The sequence below is a fragment of the Mandrillus leucophaeus genome, unplaced genomic scaffold (assembly GCF_000951045.1).
Source record: "Mandrillus leucophaeus isolate KB7577 unplaced genomic scaffold, Mleu.le_1.0 Scaffold639, whole genome shotgun sequence".
Taxonomy (NCBI): Eukaryota; Metazoa; Chordata; class Mammalia; order Primates; family Cercopithecidae; genus Mandrillus; species Mandrillus leucophaeus.
In genome coordinates, this window is record NW_012106908.1 from 157855 (window position 1) to 177860 (window position 20006).

The 20006-nt window shown below is 39.2% G+C and overlaps 1 protein-coding gene across 1 annotated transcript in view; it reads right to left on the minus strand.

The window, feature by feature from the left end:
* The window catches only part of SH3GL3 (SH3-domain GRB2-like 3), a 176858-nt gene that overhangs the window by 12080 nt on the left and 144772 nt on the right, over positions 1 to 20006 (minus strand). The window contains exons 8-9 of the mRNA XM_012000687.1: positions 19438 to 19541; positions 17771 to 17880 (exon numbers count right to left, since the gene is read on the minus strand). Coding sequence (XP_011856077.1) covers positions 17771 to 17880; positions 19438 to 19541 — 214 coding nt within the window. The remainder of the gene's footprint in view (positions 1 to 17770; positions 17881 to 19437; positions 19542 to 20006) is intronic.

A 20006-nucleotide genomic window follows, 5' to 3' on the forward strand; every position in this document is an offset into this window, starting at 1 on the left:
AAATTTATAAAAGTCTCTTTTATACCTAAAGAGAGTTAGAATGTCTTAATACAAGCCATTTGGGAAATTTATTTCACCTCACTCTGATGTGCCTGTAGCACACATTTGGAATGCATATTTGTTAACTAATTTCAGTCTCCTATATGTTTAAAGCAGGTCCCAGTTTGGGGCATATTAACCCTTAGTTGTGATTACACAAAGTGGTACCCCTTTTAAGAGTTTCGGCAAGAAGAAAAAAAAAAACTTCATAAAAAATGAGTTGATAAAATACACTTTGTCCTTAGTCTTTAAATATATAATTCAGGAGGTGACAACCTGGGACCCAATAAAAATTCCTCACGGGCGGGGAAGATACTTGAGCCTGGGTCACAAGTTCCTACACTATTTTCTTCAAAATCAGTGGTTTTCTGGGAGCTACACAGGCACACGTTTCAGCTCAAGGATGTTTCTTGGCCTCCTTTTCTCTTTGGGGACAGAGGGGCAGCTTACACTGATCAAACAGCATGACCCTACACTCGTGGGCTTGAACAGGCAGTCGTTTCTCTCAGCCAGGACCTAAAGTTGGATTTTGTCTGCAATCTGTCATTTCAAGATGTGATTCTCCCCCTTCTCCATTTTGGCTCACTTTACTCATTCTCTTAACTACCTAGTAATGATATTATCAAAGATTCCATCTCAGTCCCACGATGCATTCTGCTTAATTGACTTATGTTCTTTCATCTCTCTCTTTTTTTCTTTAGAAAGAAGAAATGATGAAGAAAATGTTCTTGGAATTCATTTCTGGCAGTCTCATGAGCTTTGCTTTCATTTGTTAGAGAAATGCTTGACATTTTTCCTTTACTTTATAAACACTATGTGCAAATCATTCAGAATCCTAATGGAAAGTAATTTCCCATTAATGCAGGCTATAAATGTCATTTTCTTTTGAAACTGTGCCTCAAAAACAAACAGTACAGGACCCCCTTTACACTCACAAATTCCACCCACAAATCAAGGAAGCCCAGTGCTAGGTGTGTGAGATGGGGACTTGAAGCTACCACTGAGGGAAACTTAGAAGAGGCAGCCTGGGACAGGCACAGGCAAAAGACACACAGTGGCACACAGTAGAGTTTGCTGCAGTGGAGCATATGGGACACTGAGCCTTCTTAAAAGCCAGCTTCTGCACATCTGTGATCTCTGTCTGAACATCGCCCTTCTAGGAACTTAATCAGTCTAGGGACCCAGCTACTGGCCAAGAAAGAGGGGACAAAGTACTGACATGCGCGACCTCAGTGAGGAAGCCAAAGACCTCACTGTCTTCTGTTTTTCCCTTCCAAGTCAGATGCATTCAGCGGGCTCCCTTTGCAACCACTTGCTGACCACAGATTCCCCATAATCATGAATCTTGGAAATAAATCATTCCCAATGCTCCTGGCCGTTTCATAACATTCCCTAGTATTCCTTCTTAATGACATAACATGAAATATCTATAAGGTAAAATGCCCAGCTCTGCTACTTCCTGGCTCTCTGATCTTGAGAAGATCTCACTTAACCTCTCAGAGCCTCTACTTACTCATCTGTAAAATGGGGACTAAAAATAGTACTAGAGATGTATACAAAGTATTTATACAATATCTAACCCATAGTAAGTAGTCAATAAGTGTAGTTGCTATTATCACTATCTTATTATTTATTACTTTTTTAAATTTTCACTTCCTTGGAGTACTGTTATGAGGATGAAATGAGTTATGTCTATGTCTACACAGCACCAAATACTAACTCCTGGCATACTGTTGGCACTCAAATGCTAGGTCCCTATGACCTTAAGGGATACTTTAATTCAAAAACCTTTTCATTTTTATAAGGCTTAACACACTCTACACTGCCAGTCTGTGAGCTCAATCAAAGGAAAGTTGAGCTCTCTCTTTGGTGGCAAATGAGAGAATGGTGTCTTGGGAGCTTGACCTGAGGTCCTATCTCTAAGAACTACTCGGTTGCAAGCTGGAAGGGTAGAGACAATGGGGCAAGGACTGAGCCCTGGGGTTCTGGGTTCTCCTTTCCTACCGGCATTGAAGGAGGGAAGCTGAGGTTGAACTCACTGTGAAAAGTTTTAGTTAATTTGCTTATACCTAGCTGCTGCTGCTTCTTTTTTTTTTTTAGACAGAGTTTCACTCTTGTTGCCCAGGCTGGAGTGCAAGGGTGAGATCTCGGCTCACCGCAACCTCACCGCAACCTCTGCCTCCCGGGTTTCAAGGAATTCTCCTGCCTCAGCCTCCCAAATAGCTGGGATTACAGGCGTGCACCACCGTGCCTGACTAATTTTGTATTTTTAGTAGAGATGGGGTTTCTCCATGTTGGTCAAGCTGGTCTCAAACTCCCGAACTCAGGTGGTCCACCCGCCTTGGCCTCCCAAAGTGCTGGGATTACAGGCATCAGCCACCACAACAGGCTGAAACCCAGTGACCGTTAGATTATGGCAAAACATTTGAAAAACTTTTTGCCTATAATAACTCTGGAAGCAGACCACATACCAGCAGCGCTAAAGAAAGAAGGTGAATAAAATCAGAAGGCTGGATGTTAGCTAAACCTTGGTATGTGTAGCAAGTTATTATAAGAAAGACAAAAGTTGCCCAGTCTGCAAGCAAAGATAAAAGAAAGAGCAGAGGTTGGTTCCTAATGCATTAGAAAAGCAAACTTCTGTACCCCAAAGAAAACAAGATAAGCAGATTGCTCTTCCGAATCATTCTCAGAGACCTCCCTAAACCAAAGGAACTCAGTTGTGTGGCAAAGATGCAGTGAAAGGTGTCACCTTCCTACTCAAATCTGCTGTTTCAGGGGGTCTCAAGGTAGCCTCTGTAAGTTAAGAAAGTGAAGCATGGGTGAGACAAGGAAGGAAAGAAAGAAACGTTTTAAGAGCTATATCTAAGAAAGAACCTTGAATGTATTTACAGGCACATGGAACTGCCTGGAAGTATATAGATCAGAAGATCACTATGTTTTTTAAGAAATCAAGTTGTGGACAGTGTGGTGACTCACCTGTAATTCCAGCAGTTTGGGAGGCTGAGGCAGGTGGATCACTCAAGGTTAGGAGTTCAAGACCAGCCTGGCCAACATGGTGAAGCCCCATCTCTACTAAAAATACAAAAATTGGCCAGGTGTGGTGGTGCATGCCTATAATACCAGCTACTTGGGAGGCTGAGGCACAAGAATTGCTTGAACCTGGGAAGCAGAGGTTGCAGTGAGCCAAGATCCCACCACTGTACTCCAGCCTGGGCGACAGAGCAAGACTATCTCAAAAAAAAAAAAAAAAAGAAAAGAAATCAAGTTGTGATAAGAAGTGTAAACCTAACCTTTAGAAGACATCTGTATCTACTAAACTGTAAGGAACCCACAAGGTCCCTCAGCAGCAATAAGCACAGATGTCAAAGAAGGCAGCCCTCCAAAGCCCACTTACAATGTGGTCTTGGAAGACACATTTCTCAGAAAGCAAATCTAGGAGCTCACAGAATAAAAGACAAAAGCATCTCCCTGATCCAAAATCCAGAGAGCAGAACCAGGGTCTAATCAAGATACTTTCTTTACTGCCAGGGTAGGGGGTCCTTGAAATTTCTGTCCAGCAGGAGTCCATCATTGTTATGGACTGGTGTATGCAGTGTATTTCTATTTGCTATGGCCTGAATGTGTGTGTTCCCCCAAAATTCATCTGTTGAAATGTAATCTCCAATACAATAGTATTAAGAGCTGGGACCTTTAGGAATTGATTAGGTAATGAGAATTAGTGACTTGGGGGTGATTAGGTCATGAATAGGATTAGTGCCCTTATAAAAGGGACCTGAGGGAGCTCATTTGCTCCTTCTGCCATGTGAGGACATAGCTAGAAGATATCATCTATGAGGAATGGGCCTCCACCAGGCACCAGTTCTGCTGGCACCTTGATTTTAGACATCTCAGCCTCCAGACTGTAAGTAAAAGCTACCCAGTCTAAGGTATTTTGTTACAGCAGCCCAAAGAAAGATGCCATTACAACTGGATAGCAGCTGCCTAGCTAGAGGTCGTACTTCCCAAGTTGCTTTGCTACTAGGTGTGGCTGTTTGAGCGCTCATCCCTGGAATGTCTGTGTCATTTCCACCTGTGGGTATAAGAGGAAATATCTAGCCTAAATGTTTGTTCCTTCTCCCCTTCCTGCTGGCTTGAGTGGCAATAACTAGGAAGCCATATGATGAAGATGGCAGAGCTGCCATCAGCCTAGACCCCTGTGAGACTTTATGCATTAGAACCACCTATCTTCTTGGAATATTCTCCCTGGACTGTGGCAGGAGTGAGGAAATTCTATTTTACTGCATTTCGGTTTTGTGGGGTTTTTTGTTTTTTGTTTTTTGAAACAGAAACTAGTGTTAGCATAATACAATACAAAAAGTCTTTTGGACCAATAACAAGCAGCAAGAGAAACCTGAATGGACCAATAACAAGCAGCCAGACTGAAATGGTAATTTAAAAATTACCAAAAAAACAAAAAACAAAAAAAAATGTCCAGGACCAGAAGGATTCACAGTTGAATTCTATCAGACATTCAAAGAAGAGTTAGTACCAATCCTATTGACACTATTCCACAAGATACAGACAGAAGGAATCCTCTCTAAATCATTCTAGGAAGCCAGTATCACCCTAATACCAAAACCAGGAAAGGACATAGGAAAAAAAAAAAGAAAACTACAGACCAATATCCCTGATGAACACAGATGCAAAAATCCTTAACAAAATACTAGCTAAATGAATCCAACAGCATATCCAAAAGATAATCCACCACAATCAAGTGGGTTTTATACTAGTGATGCAGGAATGGTTTAACATACGCAAGTCAATAAATGTGATACACCATATAAACAGAATTAAAAACAAAAAGTACATGATCATCTCAATGACACTGAAAAAGCATTCGCAAAATCCAGCATCCCTTCATGATTAAAAACCCTCAGCAAAATAGGCATACAAGGGACATCCTTAATGTAATAAAAACCATCTATGACAAACCCACAGTCAACATAATACTGAATGGAGAGAAGTTGAAAGCATTTCCTCCGAGAACTGGAACAAGACAAGGATGCCCACTCTCACCACTTCTGTTCGACATAGTACTGGAAGTCCTAGCCAGAGCAATCAGACAAGAGAAAGAAATAAAGGACATGCAAATCAGTATAGAGGAAGTCAAACTGTCACTGTTTGCTGATGATATAACTGTATACCTAGAAAACCCTAGAACCCAAAAGACTCCTCCAAAAAGCTCCTAGAACTGATAAATGAATTCAGCAAAGTTTCAGGATACAAAATTAATGTATATAAATCAGTAGCTCTGCTATAGAACAACAGAGACCAAGCTGAGAATCAAATCAAGAACTCAACCCCTTTTACAATAACTGTAAAACAAAAACAAAAACTTAGGAATATACCTAACCAAAAAGGTAAAAGACCTCTACAAGGAAAACTACAAAACACTGCTGGAAGAAATCATAGATGTCACAAACAAATGGAAACACATCCCATGCTCATGGATGGGCAGAATCAATATTGTGAAGATAACCTTACTGCCAAAAGCAGTCTACAAATTCACTGCAATTCCCATCATCAAAATACTGTCATCATTCTTCACAGAACTAGAAAAAACAATCCTAAAATTCATATGAAATCAAAAAAGAGCCCGCATAGCCAAAGCAAGACTAACCAAAAAGAATAAATCTGGAGGCATCACATTACCTGATTTCAAACTACCCTATAAGACCACAGTCACCAAAACAACATGGTACTGTTATAAAAATAGGCACATAGATCAATGGAACAGAATAGAGTACCCAGAAATAAACCCAAATACTTACAGCCAACTGATCTTCGACAAAGCAAACAAATGCGTAAAGTGGGGAAAGGACACCCTATTCAACAAATGGTGCTGGAATAATTGGTAAGTTATGTGTAGGAGAATGAAACTGGATTCTCATCTCTCACCTTATACAAAAATCAACTCAACATGGATCAAAGACTTAAATCTAAGACCTGAAACTATAAAAATTCTAGAAGATAACATCAGAAAAATCCTTCTAGACATTGACTTAGGCAAAGGCTTCATGACCAAGAACCCAAAAGCAAATGCAACAAAAACAAAGATAAATAGCCAGGACTTAATTAAACTAAAGAGCTTCTGCAGAGCAAAAGGAACAGTAAGAGTGTACAGACAACCCACGGAGTGGGAGAAAATCTTCACGATCTATACATCTGACAAAGGACTAATATCCAGAATCTACAAGACATGAATAGACAATTCTCAAAAGAAGATATACAAATGGCCAACAAACATGAAAAAAATGCTCAACATCACTAATGATCAGGGAAATGCAAATCAAAACCGCAATGCGATACCAACTTACCCCTGCAAGAATGGCAATAATTAAAAAATCAAAAAATAATAGATGTTGGCGTGGATGGGTGAAAAGGGAACATTTCTCCACTGCTGGTGAGAATGTAAACTAGTACAAGCACTATGGAAAACTGTGTGGAGATTCCTTAAAGAACCAAAGGTAGAACTACCATTTGATCCAGCAATCCCACTACTGGGTATCTACTCAGAGAAAAAGAAGTCATTATACAAAAAAGATAGTTGCACACGTATGTTTATAGCAGCGAAATTCGCAATTGCAAAAATATGGAACCAGCCCAAATGCCCATCAATGAGTGGATAAAAAAACTGTGGGGGGGGGGGTGTGTGTGTGTGTGAGATACACACACACATATATTTGCAGCAACCTGGGTGGAATTGGAAACTATTATTCTAAGTGAAGAAACTCAGGAATGGAAAAACAAACATCATGTGTTCTCATCCATAAGCGGGAGCTAAGCTATGAGGATGCAAAGGCATACGAGTGATACAATGGACTTTGGGGACTTGAGAGAAAGGGTGGGAGGGGGTAAAGGATAAAAGACTACAAATTGGGTTCAGTGTATACTGCTCGGCTGATGGGTGCACTGAAATCTCACAAATCACCGCTAAAGAGCTTACTCATGTAACCAAATACCACCTGTTCCTCAAAAACCTATGGAAAAAAATTAAAATATCAAAAAAATAAAGAAAGGAAAGGGGGAGTGCTTCACATGGAAAGTTGAATCTCTCCCCCAACTACAGAAATATACAGGGTGAAAAAATAAGTAAATAAGAAGAGAGAGAAAATTGTTATAGCACCAATGAATTCTACCTTGAAAATATATCTGCTTCATTAAAATCTTAAAAAACAAACAACAAAAAATAGTCTTCAGAGAATTGTAGCTGAGTATCCTCGATACGTTTTTTATAAAATCAATTTTATTAACCTTCACTGAAACATTACATCAAAAAATGTAAACTGAAAACTAGTACCACATGCTATAAAGAGACTGTAACCATGAAAATAATTATGGAATAATATAATGGAAAATAGACAATTTTATTACATCCAAAAGATACATTCTCTAGTCTGTAAATGACTTTTAACCGGAGGCCTCTCCTCTCTGTTAAAATTGAGCATTAAAAATACTCCAGCACAAAACTGTAGCTTATCTTCTTGAAATTGGAATGAATAAAAGAGAATTGAAAACAAGAATATTTTCTCATCATGTGATTTAAGATTGTTTGCCTGTATCCATTCAGCACCTAAAGCCATCTTGGGGAAGAGCAAAGATGTAACCAGTGAGATAAGTGGCATTGAATGTCTTAAGGGAAATTTCCATTAATATGACACAATGAAGTACAAGACTGCAGCCTTCCTTTCATGTATCAAATCCCTATCACTTATAAAATAGGACTTTTTAAGGTTGCAAATAATGTTGGAAAATGAGACTAAATCCTGCTGGTAGACCAGAAATTATGAGGAACACAAGAATGTCTGGAAGACGGAAAGCAGCAGATGGAGGAAATGAGGCTCAACATGGCTCCCAAAGCGGAATGCCATGACAGTGAAGTCTAAGGGCGCCCAAAGCTCAGTGTTAGTGGATCCTAAAAGCTGGCTGGCTTTCTGAGAAAAGAGCAGCCAGGTGAGTCCATTCATCCTGGGTTTGTACCAGTGCCGGGAGCCCTGGCAACTGCCTTCAGGAAGGGGTACTGACTGAGTGTGGGCACCTGAAACAGAAAGTCAGGGCAGCACTGAAAACCAGAAACCAGTCCACTGCACTCAACAGAACATCCCTTATTCCCCCTTAACCACAGGAGGCAACCTCATAAGCACTCTCAAATAAAAAATTGTGCACACAGCCAAGAATCATCAACGTATGAGAAACAACTTCATAAAGTAGACCCTAGATCCCAGCAAATACTCAAGGAGATAAGAATTAAGAGGAGATTTTTTAAAAAGTATAATTAAGGGCCAGGTGTGGTGGCTCACGCCTATAATCCCAGCACTTTGGGAGGCCGAGGTGGGTGGATCACGACGTCAGGAGTTTCCGACCAGCCTGGTCAACATGGTGAAACCCCGTCTCTACTAAAAATACAAAAATTAGCCAGGTGTGGTGATGGGCACCTGTAATCCCAGTTACTCAGGAGGCTGAGGCAGGAGAATCACTTGAACCTGGGAGGTGGAGGTTGCAGTGAGCCAAGATCGCACCATTGCACTCCAGCCTGGGTGACAAGAGCGAAACTCCATTTCAAATAATAATAATAAGAAGAAGAAGTATAATTAATATTCTCATAAGAACATGAAGGGTCTAGTTACTTGTAAAATTTTTTAAAAATGTAAATTTGAACACTTATCATGGTAGGCAGAGCAATAGCCTCCCCCAGAGATGTCTGCTTCCTAATCCTCAGAACCTGTGGATATGTTACCTTACACAGCGAAAGGGAATATGAAGATGTGATTAAGTTACAGATTTTGAGATGGAGAGGTTACCTGGGTTTATGTGGGTAGGTTCAGTATAATCACAACAGTCCTTATAAGGGGGAAGCAGGAGAATCCGAGTTAGAGAAGGAGATCTGACAATGGAGGCAGGGAGATCTGAAGATGTCATGGCACCAGCTGGGAAGCTGGATCAAGGGGCAATGAGGCAAGGAATGCAGGCAGCCTCTAGAAGTCAGGAGAGGCAAGAAAATGGATTTCACCCTGTCTGGAATGCGAACACCTTGATTTTAGGATTTCTGACCTCCAGAACTGTAAAATAGATCATACATTGTGTTATTTTAGACCACACAGTTTGTGGTATTTCATGGCAGCATCAATAGAGAACAATACAATTGGAGTAAGAAATTCAATAGATATGCTAAATAAATAAATGGATCAAGGAATAAAGTAAGAAGGTGAAATGTCCTCAGAGGGCAGAATAGAAAGACAGAAGTACAGAGAGCAAGGAGGAAAAGACGAGGCAAAGGAAGGACCAAAAGTTTCAACCTCTAGTAGTTGCTTACAAGGGCAAAAAGAAAGGGAATAGAGAAGGATATTTAAGGCATTAAAAAGAAAGAAATAAAGAAAGAAAACAACAACAAAAAAACCCGCCTGTAATCCTAGCACTTTAGAGGTCGAGGTGGAAGGAATGTTGAGCCCAGGAGTTGGAGACCAGCCTGAGCAACACGACAAAACCCCGTATCTTAAAAAAACAAGCAAACAAACAAAAAAAACCACACACGCTTTCCATGTTTTAAAAAATGCAAGTAATCAGACTAAAAGGGTCAATGCAAATGAGGAATAGGGAAGGGAATGTAGCCCACTTCCCATACTTCTGGATACAATTGCCAGGAGAAATAGACAAATCCATAACTATAATCAGAGATTTTAATACCTTCTGCCACAAAATTAATAGGAAAACATAGACTAAAAAATCAGTAAGAATATGGAAGACTTGAAGAACGCTATTAAATAATTTCACCTAATTGACATTTATAAAACACCCTACCCAGCAAGAATAGAACACACATTCTTCTCAAGTGTACACAGATTATTTACCCAGATGGATCATATTCTGGCCCATCAAGCAAGTCTCAAAAAATTTTAAAGGGTATGATTCATACAAAGTATGTTATTTGATTTAAAAAAAATGGAATCAGGCCGGGCGCGGTGGCTCAAGCCTGTAATCCCAGCACTTTGGGAGGCCGAGACGGGTGGATCACGAGGTCAGGAGATCGAGACCATCCTGGCTAACACGGTGAAACCCCGTCTCTACTAAAAAATACAAAACACCAGCCGGGCGAGGTGGCGGGCGCCTGTAGTCCCAGCTACTCAGGAGGCTGAGGCAGGAGAATGGCGTAAACCCGGGAGGTGAAGCTTGCAGTGAGCTGAGATCCGGCCACTGCACTCCAGCCTGAGCAACAGAGCGAGACTCCGTCTCAAAAAATAAATAAATAAATAAATAAAATAAAAAAATGGAATCAAATAGAAATCTAAAACCGAAAGAGATCTGAAAAATATCCACATATGTGGAAATGATATATAACACATTTCAAAAGAAACCAAGAGTTAAAGAGGTTATCAAAAGTAAAATTAGAAACAATTGTAAAAACGATGAAAGGGAAAACTCAGCATATCAGAGTGCATGAGATACTGCTCAAGTGGTACTTAAGGGGAAATTGAGAGCACTTAACACATCGGAAAAGGCAAAAGGACTCAATGACAACAGAGAAAAATCAATGAGACAGAGAGCTGGCTCTTTAAGAAGATTAATAAAACTGATAAATCTATAGCTAAAATGATTAAGAAAAGAAAAAGACAAAAATTACCAATTTCAAAAATGATTGAGAGAAGTAAATCACTACAAATTCTATATATCTTAAAAGGATAATAACGGAATATTATGAACAACTTTATGCAATAAATTTGACAACTTAGATGAAAGGGATAAATTCCTTGAAACACACAAACTTCTAAAATTCACTCAGGAAGAAACAGATAACCTCAATTGCCTTCTATCTATAAAGATGTTGAATTTATAGTTTAAAGCCTTCATGCAGAAAAAAACAAATAAACAAAAAAAGGAGTAACTTTACAGAGGAAAGCTGACAAATATTGCCTCAGCCAGCTGACCCAGATCAGTATCAGCAGTGATTAATCTTGTTGATAGGACATATTTTTTTGTTTAACGTTTAGGTTCAGGTGTACATGCACAGGCTTTTTACATGAGTAAACTGTGTGTCATGGGGATTTGGTGTACAGATTATTTCGACACTCAGGTGATCAGCATATTTTTCAATTCTCACCCTCTTCCCACCCTCCACCCTCAAGCAGTCCCCACTGGCTATTATTCCCTTCTTTGTGTCCATGTGTACTCAATGTTTAGCTCCCACTTACAAGTGAGAACATGCAGTATTTGGTTTTCTGTTCCTGAGTTAGTTCACTTAGGATCACGGTCTCCAGTTCCATCCATGTTGCTGCAAAGGACATGATCTCATTCTTTTTTACGGCTGTGTAGTGTCCCATGGTGTATATGTACGTCTTCTTTATCCAGTCTACCACTGATGGGCATTTAGTTTGATTCCACGCCTTTGCTATTGTGAATAGTGCTGTGTGCTGTGATGAACATACACGTGTATCTGTCTTTATGGTAGAATGATTTATATTCCTTTGGGTATACACGCAGTAAGGAGAACGCCGGGTCAAATGATAGTTCTGCTTTAAGTTGTGCGAGAAATTGCCAAACTTCTTTCCACAGTGGCTAAAGTAATCTACATTCCCACCAGCAGTGTATAAGCTGTCTCGTTTCTCTGCAGCCTTGCCAGCATCTATCATTTTTTGACTTTTTAATACCAGCCATTCTGACTAGTGTGAGATGGTAGGTGATGGGAAGAGAATGGCACTTTACCTCTGTGATCTTCTTCCCAGAAACCCACAACTCCAGTCTAACCATGTAAAGACATCAGACAAATCTCAATTGGGGGACATTCTACAAAATATGTAAACAGTACTCCCCAAAACTGTCAAGTTCATTAAAGACAAAGAGAGTCTTAGAAGCTGCCACAGCAAGAGGGGCCAAAGGAGATGTGATGACCAAATGCAATGTGCTATTCTGGATAGGATCCTAGAACAGAAAAAGTACAGTAGGTAAAAATTAAGGAAACGTAAATGAAGTATGGACTTTAGTTAATATAAATATATGTTCATTATTTAGAGTAAATGTACCATACTAATAAAATGTTAATATAGAAGAATGGAGGAGTATATGGGAATGCCCTGTGCTATCGTCACAACTTTTCTGTAAGTCTGAAACTATTCTAAAATTTAAAATTAATTTTAAAAAACTTTCCCACAAAGAGTTTATCCTAGGGAAGAAAGGTTGATTTAACTAATAATGTAATTCACCATATTAACAAACTAAAAAAAAAAAACAAATGATCATCTCAACAGATACCAAAAAAAGGCATCTGACAAAATTCAAAGACTGTTTCTCATTAAAACTCTCTTCAAACTATTTATGACTAGAAGGGAATTCCCTCAATCTGATTTTTAAAATCTATGAAGGCCAGGCCTAGTGGCTCACGCCTGTAATCCCAACACTTTGGAAGGCCAAGGCAGGCGGATAGTCGGAACCCAGAAGTTCATGAGCAGCTTAGGCAACAGGGAGAATCCTCATGTTTATGAAAGATACAAAAATTAGCCAGGCTTGGTGGTGTGTGCCTGTAGTTCCAGCTACACAGGAGGCTAATGTGGGAGGATCTTTTGAGCCCGGCAGGTTGAGGTTGCAACAAGCCACGACTGTGCCACTGCACTCCAGCCTGGGCAACGGGGCAAGACCCCGTCTCAAAAAAAAAAAAAAAAAAAAATTATATGAAAACGCTACAGCTAAAATCATCCTTAATTATGAAGTACTGAATGCTTCTCCCTTAAAATCAGAGACAAAGCGAGGATGTCCACTCTAACCCTTTGTACTCAGCATGTTCTAGCAAGTGAAAAAAGGCAAGAAAAACAAAGGTATGCAGATATCAAGTAAAACTGTCTTCATTTACAGAGGACATGAACATCTATGTAGAAAAACTATGGAATCTATTAAAAAACTACTAGACCTAAGATGTAAATTTAGCACCATGGCAGGATACAAGATCAATATACAAAAATCAATGGAATATTATGAATGCTAGAAACAAAAATTCAGAAATGGAAATTTTATTAAAATGCTGTTTACAATTGCATAAAGATATAAAATACTTAGAGATTGATGCAAAAATTTAAAAGACCTGTATATATTCTAAAAATAGTGAAACATTGCTGAGAGAAATTCAAGAAGACCTAAATAAATGGGAAATAAAATAGACTGTGTTCAAGACTGGAACACTCAATATTGTTTTTTTGGTTTTGTTTTTGTTTTTTTGAGACAGAGTCTCGCTCTGTCATCCAGGCTAGAGTGTGGTGGTGCAATCTTGGCTCACCGCAAGCTCCGCCTCCCAGGTTCACCCCATTTTCCTGCCTCAGCCTCCAGAGTAGCTGGGACTACAGGCGCCTGCCACCATGCCTGGCTAATTTTTTGTATTTTTAGTAGAGACGGGGTTTCACCATGTTAGCCAGGATGGTCTTGATCTCCTGATTTTGTGATCTGCCCGCCTCAGCCTCCCAAAGTGCTGGGATTACAGGCGTGAGCCACCGCGCCCAGCCTGGAACACTCAATATTGTTAAGCTATCAATACCTCTTAAATTGATTTACAGATTCACCCAATCCAAATAAAAATCTGAGCAGGAATTTTTTTGAAACATTGAAAATTTGATCTCTAAAACTCACATGAAAATGCAAAGTAACTAGAATAGTCAAACGATTTTTAAAATGAAGACCAAAGTTAGAGGACTAACAGAACCTGACCTCAAAACTTACAAAGCTACAGTCATCAAGACAACAACAATTGTATAAGAATAGAAATGCAATGATAGTATACTATGTGATACTGCTGTGAATATTATTTCTGTGCTCACGACATTGTAAACAAGTGTTAGAGGATGGAAAAATGGAAGTTTTGGATGAGGCCCCAGAACTGTTTTTGTTTGTTTGTTTCTTTGTTTTAACTGATGTGCAGAAGACAACTTATGCAGGATTTGGAAACAAACGAAAAGAGAAGAGATGAGGGAAGCCAATTTTGTAACTTTCAATCCCAGCCTACATCTATGGCATTAACAGGTCAGAAGATGGACATTAAAAAGGATTTTTAGAAAAATGTTTGGAGAGAGTGTGGAGGAGGCAGGATGTGTTGTGACCTTTTCATTTCACACCAAATCAAGAGAGAAGGACTTTCAAAAGATTCTTCAGGGAGCTTAAAATACATTCTCTGGGGACTTAACAGAAGGGGTAGATGGGGAAAGAGAAAAAGCCAAAGACAACCTCTTCCCTGACACCAGTGTTCCCACTGCAACAGGCCAGAGCTTGGGGAGGAGTGAAAGCCGAACTTTAAATCAAGATGAAAGCTTTGACTGTGACATGGGTCTTAGCATTTTGACTACTGCACGAGCCTGCACTTACACACTCAAGTGACTGGAGAACTTATGTGACCCAAGAGTGGTCAGAGAAGCCATGGAGACTGCTCACATTTTCATCCAGAAGCAGGCAATTCAAAATAAGAGCAGGGAAAAAGGGGAGGAGGGCATTTTAAGAGTCCCACATGATGGAAGTGATGGTTATACAATGAATATTTATTTAACAATAACAGTGATTATAAGTAAATTGGAAGGGTGAAAGGAGGGAGAAGTCTATGGAAGACCAAGGGTTACAAAGCTAAGCCTTTATCTTCCATGTCAGGAAATCAATACATTTATCCAAAACTGAAAAATCAAGAAATTGTAAAAAACAAGCATCATGAAGTTAAGTACCAAATAAATATGCAAAAGAGTTGAAAGTGTTTCCTCTGAGAGCAGAAAATAAGCACTGGGAAAGGAGTTGAAGGGGAAACTACCATTTCTCACGAAAAAGCTTGCACCATGTTTTTTTAAAAAATGTATACACATATATTCTGATAATTTATAGTTTTACTAATGAGAAAACTCATGGGGCCTGCCCATGTTTTCACACAGAGGTAGAGGTAACTACATTTGCATTTTTAAAACCACATATGCATATTACCATTTTCTTTTTAAACTACATATACATATTACTCTGATAATTTTTGTTTTTAAATGGAAAAAAAAAAACAAAAACCTTTAAGGATAGCAATAGGGATGGAAGAAAATTCACACTGTGCAGCTTATATGAGCAATGTGTGTTTGAAAGGGCAATTGGACACCCCTAGGCAAAATAAATGAATCTCAACTTAAGTCTCACATTTATACAAAAATTAACACAAACTGGATCACAGACTTAAGAAAAAACATAGGAGAGGCCGGGCATGGTAGCTCAACAACTGTAATCCCAGCACTTTGGGAGGCTGAGGCAGCCAGATCATTTGAGGTGAGGAGTTCGAGACCAGCCCAGCCAACATAGCAAAACCCCATCTCTACTAAAAATACAAAAATTAGCTGGGCATTGTGGTGTGCGCCTGTAGTCCCAGCTACTCGCGAGGCTGAGGCAGGAGAATCGCTTGAACCTGGGAGGCAGAGGTTGCAGTGAGCTGAGATTGCACCACTCTACTCCAGCCTGGGCTACAGAGTGAGACACCTTCTCAAAAAAAAAAGGAAAGAAAATAGAAGAAAATCTTTAGTACTTAGGGTTAGGCAAAGAATTCCTAGACTTCACACAATCTATAAAAGTAAAAATGAATACACTGGACTTCATAAGAATTAAAAATTTTGATCTGTGAAAGACCCTGTTAAAAGGATAAAAAGATAAGCTACAGAGAGAATATATTTGCAAATCACATATATAGAAAGAACTTGTATTTAGAATAAATCAAGCATTCTCAAGACTCAACAGTAAAAATGTAAACAATCCAGTTAGAAAATGGACAAAAGACATGAAGAAACATTTCACCAAAGAGGATACACAGATGGTAAATAAACACATGAAAAGATACTCAACATCATTAATCACTAAGGAAATGCAAATTAAACCCACAGTAAGATTCACTACACACCTATCAAAGTGGCTAAAATAAAAAATAGTGACAACACCAAATGCTGGCAGAGATGTGGAGAAACTGGATCACTAATGCATTGCTGGTGGGGATGTGAAACAGTAGCACAACTCTGAAAGATAGTTTGGGAATTTCTTTTCATTTACAAAAATAAATCCTCATGATAAAGATCTAAATATTAAGAAAAGATTATTCAAAGTAGTAGAAAACCATAGAAGAGTAACTCCAGGGATAGGAAGACTTTTCACAACAGGGCACAAAATGTAATCATGACAGGGCACAAAATGTAAAAGTCGTAAGCAAAAGACAGATACATTTGACTACATCAAAATAAAAGCTTCTGTATACTGGAAGAAAAACTAAACAAAGCAAACAACAGCAAAAGCTACAAAGAGACAAGGCACTCCATAAGCAAAGTTTAAAGATAAATGACAAACTGGGAAAAAAATTATTAATATCCCCATATGGAAAGAACTCCTATAAAACAACAAGATAAAGCAAACTACCTCCAAAAAACACAAATAAATGACATAAACAGACTGAATTCAGACACAAGGAAATACAAATTAAAATACAGAAAAGAAAGTTCACCCTCACTAATAATCATGGCAATGCAAATTAAGATGGGATACCATTTTTTTTCTCATGAGTGCTTGGCAGAAATGGAAGTCAACTGGCATGGGTGTGGAGAAGCAGGTGTTCATGCTTTAATAGTAGTGTAGCCAGCACAGTGGATAACTGGAAAAAACCTTAATGTCCACTAATAGGGAAATGGTATAATAGAAAACTATGAAGCTGTTAAAACAGTGGGATAGATCTATATGCATGATATGGAAATAACTCCAAGAAACAGTGATACATTTTAAAAAGAAAACTGCCGAACAATATGCCTAGTATAATCTCGCATTTAAAAAACAGCAACAAGGCTGGGTACAGTGGCTCATGCCTGTAATCCCAGCACTTCAGAAGGCTGAGGCGGAAGGATTGTTTGAGCCCAGGAGTTGCAGACCAGCCTGGGCAACAAAGTGAGACCTTGTCTCTACAAAAAAGAAAAAAATTAGCCTGGCAGGGTCACATATGCCTGTAGTTCCAGCTACATAGGAGGCTGAGGCAGGAGGATTACCTGAGCCCAGGAGGTCAAGGCTGCACTGAGCTATGTTCATGCCATTGCACTACAGCCTGGTGACCTTGTCTCAAAAAAGAAAAAAATAAAAAACAGAAAAAAATCCAAAACGCTGTATTTATGTGTATATCTATGTACATCAATAGATATGACAATAGTTATACCAAATTTTTAACAGTGGCTACATCTAGGAAGTGAACTGGGATGGTGTGGGTAATCACAAGAGACTATAGAATGACTTACACCATTAAATCTTTTTTCTGTGTGACTATTTTACCAATTTTTTTGTTTGATTATTTTACTAAAAGACACATTTGCGTCACTTGTTTAATAAAAAATAATGATGCAGCACTTAAGATAGTATCTAGCATATAACAGTTGCTCAGAAATGCTAATTTCAACTTAAAAATAAATTAAGAAAATATTTTCAAAGAGTTAAAAAAATAAAGGATGATGTAGCAATAATGGTTCTATGGCCAAGGTTCTAAATGCCACATTATATAAGTGATAGAATTCTTCCCCAGGGAACAGAAAAAAAGGGGCACTTTTAGGGGAAAAGGGAACTTACCAAACAACCAAAGAAAGATATCCAGGGTCTGTGTGTATTCACTGACCCAGAAACAAGCGTAAGTGTGTGTTTCTAGAAGTGCTTTACTAAAGGCACACTTAGCATATTAGAATGGTAAACTTACCTGTCGTCTTCACTACAGAGGTGGTGGAAACCCCATTGAGCTCACTAGCACTCCTTTTCACAGGCCTTGGCTTGTATTCTCGTCTGGGGACACTGGATGCAGCTGATATTCTGTAACATACATCATAAGATGAGCCAGACATTTGATGTTGAAAGCTTTCCAAACACACATTCTCTCTGCCTTGTTGAGTACAGGAACTTAGGTTACAGCCAGTGGTCATGAAAGGGATGATTTTTACACACTGACTCTTGAGTAGTCAAAAGTGATGGAGGTGATATCACAAATGTAGCTTTTCAACTCTATTTGAGCTTGTGAGTGAAATTCACCTTGAAGAAGACTAATTGGGCCAGGCATGGTGGCTCATGCCTGTAATCCCAGCACTTTGGGAGGCCAAGGCAGGCAGATCACCTGAGGTCAGGAGTTCAAGACCAGTCTGGCCAACATGGTGAAACCCCATCTCTACTAAAAATACAAAAATTAGCCAGGCATGGTGGTGGGCGCCTGTAATCCCAGCTACTCGGGAGGCTTAGGCAGGAGAATCTCTTGAACCCGGAAGGCAGAGGTTGCAGTGAGTTGAGATTGCACCACAGAACTCCAGCCTGAGCAACAGAGCACGACTTCATCTCAAAAAAAAAGACTAATTTTCTTCATCAGGTCTCTGAGGCATCCAGCAAGTGCCTGGGACGCGGCCAGCATCCAGTGATGGGAGCTGCCTTCTCCCTCACTCTACTCATATAGATTACAATAGAATTATGAAAATACACTCCTGTGAGTAATAGGTAAACTATCTGCCTGCAGAAGTGGATGTTTCAGGGACTTAACACATCTTTGTCTTCCCTGTGTAACTAAGTCACTGATTTAAGTAAAAATCCCTCGAAATTTATGCATTACCATAATCCTGTGTAAAACAATTTTCTGTTATCAAATCTAGTTTTAAAACAGGGTATTTTTAACCCAATATTCTAATAAGTAGGGTTGCCATGCAAACAGGATATGATATTACTAATTTTCAGAAAAGTATAGACTACATCTATTATTAAAGTCACAAGGAACACAGAAACCTTTCTTTGATTGTTCAGAAAATATTTTTGACTCTTTCAATACCTGTCAATATTATGAACACAGCCTCAAATTTGTCAATATTTTGACTCTTTCAATACCAGTCAATAATATGAACATAGCCTGAAATTCGTATTGGTGAAGTGAAAACATTATCTTTTTTTAAAAAACAGATATTTACATATTTTCCATAGAGCATCTCACTTTTTTCCATAGCTCTGGATGTTTTCCAACTCTTTGTGAATGGAGAGCTAAACTCTCATCAAATCAGCAGTGAAGCCAGGGTAGTTCTGTAGGAGTTGATGTCCCAGGTGGGAGAGCAACTTTGGTTAGTTGCCCTAAACACAGGTCACCAAAAAAGGGATTTAATGAAAAGAAAAAGGAGAAAAGCTGCCAAGTCCCTTTTCCCAGTTCTACCCTATTGGCCAAAGCCAGTACTTATTATCTCAGTCCCATCCCACATCCAACCATGAAAGCCGGTGAAAGAAAATTCAGAACAGAATGAGGTGGGGGAAAGGGGAGATGGAGAGATGGAGAGACAGACACATGGATTTCAATAGATGTTACCTCCGCAGCCCTTGGCTTGTAAGAAACGTGGAGGCGCTTACCGCATCTGTAGCTTGCTCTGCAGCTCCTGCAGAATCTCTGTGGACTGTTTGTGATAGTCTAATGCTGCCTCTATGAACACGGCCAACTGGCTGACTTGTTCTACCTGCAGCAGAAGTGGAAAATTACTCCATGGAGGCCAGAACCTATGTAATGTCCAGAAAGAGAGGAGACCAGCAACAAAGACCCAGCTTTGCAGGGAAGGCCAGTCTGCCTCGGCTCTGGTCCATTTCATTTAATTTCATCTAGGAGCTCTGTATAATAATCATATAGGTCATGGTATGGAGCTATAAATGCTGGAAAAACATGTTCAAAATTATTTGTGATTATGAATTTGATTTAACTCAATAAAATGCCTGTTTTTCCAATTAGATGATTTTTCTCAGGAGATTTTCTATGCTATAAAGCTCATGGATCTGAAAACAGAGAGATAAAGCTCTTCCAGTTATAAATGAAGCCAACATTTAGCAAAGGAACTGCCTACTTAGTCAAGTGTCTCTACACGCACTTTCTAGCTAAGCCAAATCAAGACATTAAGTAAATTAAACAGTTAAGAACTGTAAATGAAACA